Source organism: Neofelis nebulosa, chromosome 12 (assembly GCF_028018385.1).
Source record: "Neofelis nebulosa isolate mNeoNeb1 chromosome 12, mNeoNeb1.pri, whole genome shotgun sequence".
Classification (NCBI taxonomy): domain Eukaryota; kingdom Metazoa; phylum Chordata; class Mammalia; order Carnivora; family Felidae; genus Neofelis; species Neofelis nebulosa.
Genome location: NC_080793.1, coordinates 37949185 through 37958900, shown reverse-complemented (window position 1 = coordinate 37958900; position 9716 = coordinate 37949185). Strand labels below are relative to the sequence as shown.

At 47.8% G+C, this 9716-nt stretch overlaps 1 protein-coding gene and 1 long non-coding RNA gene across 3 annotated transcripts; one reads left to right on the top strand and one right to left on the bottom strand.

Moving 5' to 3' along the window:
* The first annotated feature begins 113 nt into the window (after positions 1-113).
* LOC131491734 (uncharacterized) lies at positions 114-3152 on the top strand. The gene is made up of 3 exons (XR_009251627.1): positions 114-765; positions 2738-2828; positions 3052-3152. It is a non-coding gene; the product is annotated as an uncharacterized LOC131491734 (long non-coding RNA).
* Positions 1260-8768, bottom strand: FANCG (FA complementation group G). 2 transcript variants are annotated; one of them, XR_009251626.1, is made up of 14 exons: positions 6577-8768; positions 6281-6371; positions 5760-5891; positions 5325-5527; positions 4732-4867; positions 4438-4568; positions 4197-4343; positions 3921-4072; positions 3468-3534; positions 2918-3207; positions 2720-2766; positions 2371-2526; positions 1793-1884; positions 1260-1639 (listed from the first exon to the last, which is right to left on the bottom strand). XR_009251626.1 is itself a non-coding variant. In XM_058695022.1 (14 exons), the coding sequence occupies exons 1-14, from the start codon at positions 6775-6777 to the stop codon at positions 1531-1533; spliced, it is 1986 nt and encodes a 661-aa protein (XP_058551005.1). In that variant the 5' UTR covers positions 6778-8768; the 3' UTR covers positions 1260-1530. The 2 variants fall into 2 exon arrangements, 1 of the variants encoding a protein (XP_058551005.1); XM_058695022.1 differs by having other exon boundaries at positions 1793-1916.
* Positions 8769-9716: the final 948 nt, after the last annotated feature.

Here is a 9716-nt window from a genome sequence, read left to right as displayed (position 1 = left end):
ATCGGAAGGAGAGGTGCTCTCACCTCAGCCAATCAGCGCCTGCCCTGGGGACTCCCGCCCGCCCCTACGCGCCTCTCCCCAGCAACCCGCGGACCAGAGCCAATCAGGAAATTTGCCTGCGGCCTGGCTGCCGCCTCAGGGATGCAACACGCCTAGTAACGCCACGTCAATTGGCCGCTGCGGTACGCTTCCTCGACGGATTGGAACTCGCGACCAATCAACGAAAAGGACGGAGCCAAATTGACTGGAGAGAGAAGAGCCTTTAATCCCTGGGAGGCGGACTCTCCTACTTGGCTCCAGTTCATTGGCTCCTGATTTTATCCTGCTGAAGAACCTGGCACAATGGATTGAACCCTTGCATTAGTCTAGTCCTGTTGCAGTGATAATCTACACACCCATCTTCTTCCTAAATCTAAGGATCCACCCTAACCTCCCACTTTACTCCTTCAAAATGCTGGTTCCAGCCACCCCTACTCTGAACCGTCTGAATAGCACCTCAGCTCTTAATCCAGTCCACTGTATTGTCTTGGCACCCTCTGGTAACCCTAGTCCTATAGGCTTTACAGTTCTTCAACCGCAGAACACACAGTAGATTCAATAGAACCCAAAGCAGCAAGAAAATTGCATTATGAGACTTGAAGTTCTTGGGCCCCAAATGCAAGCTAGACCTGACTAAATTCGATAAGCAGCTTTGGGGAAAAAAGGAGGGGTGTGTGCACCTGGCTGGATCAGTTGGTAGAACACGGGACTCTTGATCTCCAAGTGGTGAGTTTGAGCCCCACTTTGGGTGTGGAGCCTACTTTAAAAAAATAATAAAATAATCAGCTTTGGTAGCATGCTGATTTAATTAATCCTCCACCCCATATCCACACAGACATGGTTGACTTAGTCAAATCCAAAATTTCTAGAATTTGGGGTTGGAGTGAGGAGTCACTCAGACTCAGAGGTATGCTTGTCCCTCCCCTCTAAGACTCAAATACCTGCCCTTGTCCCGAGAGGCCTACCCAGACCACCTTCCAGACCCAGCTCCACTCATTCTGTCACCTTGCACAGATCCTGGGCTTTGGGACTCTGTGGCTTTTAGGCAACAGAAAGAACCAAAGCCACTGCAAGGATTCCTGTAGCCCTTTCTTCCACCAAGAACTCAACCTCATAAGGTAGACGATGTTGGGAGAGGGTATCTTAGACAACCAGCACTCAACTGAATCAGATAGCTCTGAGTCTTCCCACTCAAGTAGATGTAGCAGGCAAACAAGAGATAAATATGAGATTTTACTCAACAAAAGAAAAGGAGAAACAGGAAAAAAGGCATCATAAGCAAAGTCATTGCCTTTTTGGTGGCATGGAGGGTTTCTTCTGAAACCAGAATGGCAGTAACTAGGCCAAATTTGGCGAGACTACTACCAACCTCTTCAGTGCCAGATTTATATAGGAATGATTAGTTTCACCCACATTCCCCAAAATTGGTAAAGCAGAAAGCCCTCCCCATGGAGAAATGGGCCCCAGTTCAGGCTTTTAAAAACATGGCAGCTACAGGTCACAAGGTTCCAGCAGAGATGTCTGAAACTCCTCAAGAAGGGTTTCACGGTCAGGGGAACGAATCCAACTCAAATAGGTTTCTAGGTACAGGGGGAGAGACCTGGAGAGCAAAAAGAGTGATGTCTAAGGGTAAAGGATAGGCAGAAAATTGGACAGCCATTCCCTCCCTTTCATTCACCACCACCCTCCATAGACTCAAGTACTCCAGAATGCCAAATGCCCTTGGCCCCAAGTCCACAGGCCTCAGCCTCACCATGCAGCATTCTCCTGTGGCAACTTAGCTTGGGCCTCCAGGCTCCACCAGAGAGCAATGGCCTCATCCCTCCGATCCATCCTCCTCAGAGTCTGAAGCAGGTGAAAGGAAGCATCTCGATTACCTATAGCCCCACCCCAGAGTAGGGAGTCTTAGAATTTGACACAGCCTTAAGCATCATTTTATAAAAGAAGAAACTGAAGTCTAGAGCAAGAAAGTATCTTGTCTACATTCACACATGGAACCAAGAGTAGTTCATTCCCAACCATTCCTATCCCTGGGTACAGCTGCCCAGGACAAAGGGCTCAGCTGACCCTGCTTCCCCCTAACATATGCCCAGCACGGTTCTGGTCTTTGTGTCTGAGGACACTGGGAAGACTGAGAAACTCCTGAGAGGCCTCCATATACACTTGCATGTGTTCTCAAACCTGGTATATCCCTAGGTATATACAGTACAACCTCATTCATCCCCTTCTATCTGGGAACATCACTCTTCCACTAATCCCCAAGTACCTCCCCCATGGGCCTCTCTGTCCTTGTGCATCTGGGCATAACTGATATCATGCAAATATACATACCTGGGCACATCTGCACACTGAGGAGGAAGTCCTGTAGAGCTTTAGTATCTTGGTCACTGGCCACCCATTGCAGTCCACGACTAATCAGGGCGGCTACCCGAAGCTGTTGCAGTGCCATATCTGACATACACCCCTGCTCACAGCTGGAAGCAGGACCTGAGGACCATCCCCAAAGTCAAAAGAGTGTCCCTGCTACACAGTCACCAAAACCCCAAGTACTCCTCTCTCTCTTCTTGTATCTGCAGTTCCTTTCTTTTAAGCCTCATAGTAGGCTAGGACGCATGGAGAGGCAACACATTCACCACCCCCACTTCCAAGAGGGAAGAGGAAAACCGAGAGTCTAGATCACCTTGTTCTTTGTCCTTAGGTGTGGCTTGGAAGAGCAGCTCAAGGCACCTGAAGTGGGACAAAGAACAGGGATGAAGAGGAGTCGACCTCAATAACTCTGGGATGAGTAGGTAAGTATGGAGCTTACCAACTCAGATCCCAATCAGCAAATTATCCCTCCACACTTCCCCTAGGATCCTGGTTGGCTTCCTGGGCTCACCGGCTAAATTCACTAATTGCTTCTTTTTGGGCCCCCAGCTGCACCCAGGCTCGACCCTGAAGCAGGTAGGTGGCAGAGACCCAGGATAGACAGTGTGGTGACTCCTTGGTTCCTTTTCTGGCATCTTCCCACAGCTGGGGCATCTTGGGAAGCAGAGACGACATGCGGCTGAGCAGCTCCTCACACACGGTCAAGGCATCCTGTGCTCGGCCTGCCTGGATCAGTGCTACTGCTGCCTCCAAGAACACCTCAGGCATGCAGGGCCCTGGACGGGATGGGGGTGGGGAGAACTGGGGTGGAAGGAGGATGCAGTGTCTTGAAGAGACATTGGCCACCATCCCCAACCTCTTCACCAGGCTCTGGTACTACATGGAGACCACCCATTGCTTGCTACCTTGGACCACTTATTCTGAGAACTTCCTAGTTTGGCCTCGCAGCTTGGACAGACAGAACAGCAGAAGAAAAAAGAGAAAACAGTAGTCCTGCTCTACTCCAAAGTTAGACTCCAACCCTCCCACCCTATTGTAGAGAACCTTGAAGACATACCCACCTTTGGCTCAGAGTCATCCAGCAACAGAGCCAGCAGGTCCAAGTAATGCTCTGCAGCGTCCTCTGCCCTAAGAAGTCATAGCCCATGAACTTCATATTAGGCCATTAGCAGGGCCCTCCAAAGGCTCATAGCTAACAAAGGGATGCTCAAGGGCCCTGGGGAGTAGGAAAAGTGGGGTCTTGGAACTCCAATCCTAGCTCACTATGGATCTACCCTCCTTACAGAATGGATCTGGGAGGAGATTTCAGAGTTTTCAAGATATAGGAGTTAGTGTCTGGGTGAAGAGTCCTAAGTTCAGGTCCATCAGCAAGGCAGGAGACTGAAGAGTGGGAACCTATGTCCTACCACTGACTTGTCCATACTGTCCATACGAAAGAACAGAAGCAGAGTCACATCCCAGGGAAGGTATCAGAAATGGGAAGAACTCAGATGATCAAGGCAGTGGAACCTCACCTTCCTATCTGTAGGCATCGGCTTGCTAGCAGGTACTTGGCCTGGCTCTGTGTGCCACAGTGAAGGGGTGAGGCTGGGTTAGGTTGGGGAAGTAGTAACTCTACTTCAATAAGAAGCTGGGGGGCTTCAGGACTGTGAGTGACACTCAAGGCCTAAAAGGAACACAAAGAAAAAATATATCTATAATCTTTGGGAGCCATATTTCCTTCTATTTACAACTTGATTATTCTCCCTAATACAAGCACCTCAGCCATCCCCATATCTTCAGTTCCTTACATCAACCAACAGCTCCAGACTCTCCAGCTCTGCTGCTGTGTTCCCCAGTTGCTGATATAGCCTGGAAGCCTCCAGAAGCGGAGGACCCCAGGGTGATCCCCCTTTCAGGGCTGCAACCAAGTACAGCAGAGCTCTTTGTGGATTGCCCTAGAGGGGTGAGAGAACACAAGCCTTAGCTACCTCACAAAGCAGAAAGCTATTCATAACACCCATGGTTTCCCAACCCACCCTAAGACTGTACCATTTTACGAAGACAGGTCCCCAGGACTGTGTACACCTGGACCAACACAGGCCGTGGACACAGACCTGAGGCTGCTTCTTGCAGGCTGCTCAATGCCTTGGGCAGGCTTCCTGTGATCAACTCCTGGAGGCCTGAGGGCAATCAGGGTGTAAACTTAAAGAAGCCTACAAGGCAAGGGGCATGACAGGGAACAATAGCACAGAGCTAAATGGGACATGACAAGGAAGGTATGAGCCAAAGGACTCCTCAAGACAGGGAGTGGGGAGGAAGGGATGAGTCAGATTGCTAGCTGACCTTGGCGATAGGCAGAAGCTGTAAGAAGGACATCCCTTAAGCCCCGGGCATCCTGCAAGGTCAATGGAGCATCTGACTCCTCAGCTGGGGGGCTCCAAGTTTTCAGAAGGTGCAGCAGATCCTCAGAGGCCTCACTCTGAGGAAAGAAGGATGATCAGAAGCTCCAAGCCTATAACCACCTCTTCTCCTATCTCAGTCTATCCTGGCTGGACCTTGAAATCAAGGGTCCTCCTGATTCCTATTCCCTCAACTCTAAGAGAGAGAGAGCAAGGATAAAGGGAGGAAGAAAAACTTGGGGCACAGATGATCTGGTCTAGTGCACCTTCTCATTCAGTATAAGCCCATGAGGACACTTCAGCAAGATCATAAAAGCCCTAACCCTATCCAAGATCATTAAGCTATTTTAAAAACCACTCAAGAGAATCCCCCCAATGAGAGACCAAGCAAAATAAGGTCATCAAGAGTCCTGGAGAGAACCCAGGTCTTCTGACCACCAACCCAGCAGAACTTCCCAGCACAAAATGATGCTACTGCAGCTGAGAGGGGTGAAAGAAGGGAAGAGGCCCTTAGATACAGGTTACTTCCCACATTACCTGGTTACCATTCAAGGTCTGCAGCAGCAAGGTCAGGTCCTCAAGACAGTCAGTACTTAGCCACAGGGCAGCCTGCAGGCCAGCCAGGTGGTGAAGGGCAGGGAGTAGCTCCAGCAGAACAGAGGAATAATGGAGAACAGAGTCCCACAGCCCCCTGAGCCCACATTCCAGTCTGGGCCCAAGCTGCTTCTGGGTCTCCAGCACTGTAGAAGATACACACATACAGCTGAGGTTGGGACTTCATCTCTGGTTTCCTTTTTCTGCAGGAGCCCAAAGGTCACAAAGGTGCTCCTGGGCTAAGGAGCACCTGGTGGATAAGAAAAGGGCATCTCTCTCCCTGGCGGTAACAGATTTTATTGCTCCTCTCATCCCCTTTGCAAGGACTTAAACCCAAACAGGCTGGCAGGGATATGGAAAGCAATCTCTAGCCCTCACCTCTCTCCAGGCTCTGTTGGATATCCTGTGCTTGGTTTTCAGTGAAACCCTGGGCCAGGCTTGCCTTCATGGTAATGAAATTGCAGGTAACAGCCAATTCCAAGGGGAGAACAGGAACAGCTGCAGGGAGACCTGAAGCAAACACATGCTGATCTCACTGACCACTTTCCCAGGAAAGATTTCCCAGATAAGATCCAAACCCAAAGATCACATCACCCCAACCAAAATGGCCTCAATAAAGAATCACCCTTTGTACAGAATTTGGAAAGGGCAGAAAGTTCTTCAGATTGGACCATCCTGGAGACCATTTCTTCAAATGCTGGGGAGTGAGGGGAAGTGAGGGAGGGGGCATGGCAGGGCTCAGAGATTCATCTGTACCAAAGAGAATTCCATTTCAGTCTTGTCTGTACCTTAAACAGGATTCCCTGCCCCCTGAGTAATTTTCTCAATCCCAGAAATGCAGAACTGGTCTCTGGCTGTGGAGAAGGATAACTGACCGTCCTGAGGAGGATCCTGCTTACCCTGCAGGCTATGCAGGAGTCCCCTGAATCCTTCCAGCACATCTTGGGCCAGCTGCTGTCCTCTCAGAAACTGACGCAAGTCCTGAGCCACCTACGAAATGTGGAATGGGGTATCACTGAGGATGAATCCTTATTTCTCCCGTTGCAACAATGGCAAAGGATGTCTTTCTCCAGTCATTTCTGGCTCCTGGGGGAAGGTCAAACTCAATACCTCCCGTCAGCTGGGGTAAATCCACGGGAAACCCTCCTTCTGATATTTTGGGGCTGCAAAGCAAGGGTCCCAGCAACCACGTTACCTTGGCCTGTCGAACTAGCTGGTCATTCTTTTCCCTCCACAGGTCTAGGCAGCTGGCGTGTAGTCCTGAGGAGCCCAGAGGGGTCTGGTGCGACAAGGTTGCAGAGGCTGGGCCCAGACCCCTGGAGGGTGCTGCTGAAAGGTAAGCCCGGCCTCGCCGAGGTCCCCACCCGAGCGGGGAAAGGTCTGTGCGCTTCTGCATCCCCCCGTGACTCCCTTGCTCCCCTTAGGGCCCCAGGAGGGGCGGCTCACCCCCTACGCGAAAAATGGAAACGGAAAAACTCTCTCCCGGACGCTGTGCCGGCTCCCACCCCCGCCTCTTCCACCTTGTCTCTGGTTGGCCAGGCCGTCAAAATCTCGGCTGCGGTTGGTCGTCTTCAAGGGTTAGTCCCCGCGGGAAACTCGAAGAAGAAACGAGTCAGGGCCCAAACCAAGAGGGAGGCTAAGGCGGGTCAGAGGATGGGAGTGTGTCTGAGTGGAGAGGTAGTACTTCTTAAGGTTCAGCTTGCTAGTCTCTCAGGAAGGCCAAAACCCTGAGAAATCGGTCTCGGTACCAAAACCCGTGGCTCAGCCCTTCCCTCGCAGCCAAACTCCTAGGTCGGTCTGGCTTGGCACCGCCCCGCACAAGGGAGGCCCAAGCAGTGCATGCTGGGAAGCGTAGTACGGCCGAAAGCAGCCACAAAATTCCCAGCCATGGCGCAAAGTTATTTCCAAAAGCAACTGAAAGGAGACCAAGGCTTTTGGTCAACAACCCTTCCTTTCTTTGCTCACCACAGAGGACTAACACGCTACCACATTCTGCTCAACCTCGTGCAGTCTGACTGCTGGCCATGGAAGCCCTAGGCTTGAGCAGGACACACTGCTCAAAGGTACCTCTGAATCTTTCAACAAATGGACCCAGGAAACTTGGATATCCATATATAAAAACAAAACTGTGACCCTTACCAGAGATAAAATCAACTCAACATGGATAAGTTGAACTTTATTAACATTAAAAACTCTGAGGGCAAAACAAAAACAAACACCTCTGGGGCGCCTGGGTATCTCAGTGGTTAAACATCAGACTCTTAGTTTCAGCTCAGGTCATGATCTCAGGTTGGTGAAGTGGAGCCCTGGGTAGGGCTCTGGGCTACTGGTGCAGAGCCTGCTTTGGATTATCTCTCTCTCTCTGCCCCTCCCAGCCCACGCACCTCTTTCTCAAAAGAAATAAACTTAAAAACAAAAACAAAACTTGTGCTACAAAAAGGCACCATCGAGAAAATTCAAAGAAAAATCATAAAGTGGAGAAATTATTTGCAGAGCATACACATAACAGATCTCTATCCACAATACATAACTCTCAAAGCTCAAAAATAAAAATAATTTAAACCATTTTAAGACAGAAAAATATGAATAGACATTTTACCAAAAAAAAAAAAATACATGAATGGCTAAGCAGCACGTAAAAAGATGATCAACATCATTAGCTATCAAGGAAATGCAAATTAAAATCCTGAGACACCATTATACACGTACACTCATAGTTACAATAATAAAACACAGGGGCACTCAGGTAATGATCTCACGGTTCGTGGGTTCGAGTCCTGCATCTGGCTCTGTGCTGACAGCTCAGAGCCTGGAGCTGGCTTTGGATTCTGTGTGTCTCTCTCTGCCCTTCTCCCGCTCACACTCTATCTCTCTCAAAAATAAAATAAACTATTACCAAAATAAAATAAAATAAAACAAAACAAAAAAACAAAAACAAAAACAGAGAATACCAAAAGTGCCTGGCTGGCAGAGTCAGTACAGCATGCAACTCTTGATCTCAAGGTCTTAGTTCCAGCCCCACACTGGGTGTGGAACCTACTTAAAAAACAAAACAAAACAAAACACCACCACCAAAACAAAACAAAACAAAACAGATAATACCAAATGTTGGTGAGGATGTGGAGAAACTAAAACCTTCATACTTAGTGGGAATATAAAACATTATAGATACCTTAGAAAACAGTTTGGCAATTTCTAAAAAAGTAAATCATACAGCAATTCCACTCGAAGGAATCCTCTCAAGAAAGAAAAACAAGGGCTCCTGGGTGGCTCAGTCAGTTAAGCATCTGACTTTGGCTCAGGTCATGATCTCACTGTTTGTGAGTTCGAGTCCTGCATCTGGTAAGCTTGAGCCCCAGTTCAGGTTAGCCCAATTTCTTTCTTTTCTTTTCTTTTCTTTTCTTTTCTTTTCTTTTCTTTTCTTTTCTTTTCTTTTCTTTTCTTTTCTTTTCTTTCTTTCTTTCTTTCTTTCTTTCTTTCTTTCTTTCTTTCTTTCTTTCTCTTTCTTTCTTTCTTTCTTTCTTTCTTTCTCTCTCTCTCTCTTTCTTTCTTTCTTTCTTCTTTCTTTCTCTCTCTCTCTCTCTTTCTCTCTCTCTCTCTTTCTTTCTTTCTCTCTCTCTCTCTCTCTCCCCCCCCTCTCTCTCTCTGCCCCTTGCCCACTTGCGCCCTCTATCTCTCAAAAAACAAAAAACCCCAACAACTTATGTCTACACCAAGACTGGTATGCAAATACTCAAAGCAGCTACAAAAATATTCATAATAGCTAAATAAAACTAAAAACAATCCAAATGTCCATTGGCTGATCATAGCCATACAACGGAATATGACTCAGCAATAAAAAGGGGCAAAAACTGATACATGCATCAACATGGATGAACCTCAAAAATATTCTAAGTCAAAGAAACCAGACCAAAAGACCACATATTTGATGATTCCATTTGTATGAAATGTCCATAAAAGGCAAATTTAGAAAAACTAAAACATATCATTGGCCTAGGGTGAATTTGGGAATTCATTGTAAAGAAAGTATAGGGACTTTGTGAGAGTGATAAAAATTTCTATAACTGAATCGTGGCACTAGATAAGATTTTTTACATTTGAAGCCAAAAAGCACAAGCAACAAAAGAAAAATAGGATGAATTGGACTTCATCGAAATTTAAAAAGTTTGTGCCTCAAAGAACGCTATCAAGAAAATGAAATGCCTGGGGTGGCTGCCTCACTTGGTAGAGCATATAACTCTTGATCTCAGGGTCATGAGTTCAAGCCCCACCTTGGGTGTGGTGCCTGCTTTTTAAAAAAAAAAAGACAATCCACAAAAGGATAAATATTTGCAG

Excerpts from the sequence above, each read along its gene's own strand:
- FANCG (XM_058695022.1), bottom strand. The coding sequence starts at position 6,777 with ATGCAGAAGCGCACAGACCTTTCCCCGCTCGGGTGGGGACCTCGGCGA. Across the intron at positions 3,208-3,467 it reads TGGATGACTCTGAGCCAAAG|TTCTCCCCACCCCCATCCCG; the intron begins GTGGGTATGTCT and ends CTTCCACCCCAG. Across the intron at positions 2,767-2,917 it reads GCAATTAGTGAATTTAGCCG|GTGCCTTGAGCTGCTCTTCC; the intron begins GTGAGCCCAGGA and ends GTCCCACTTCAG.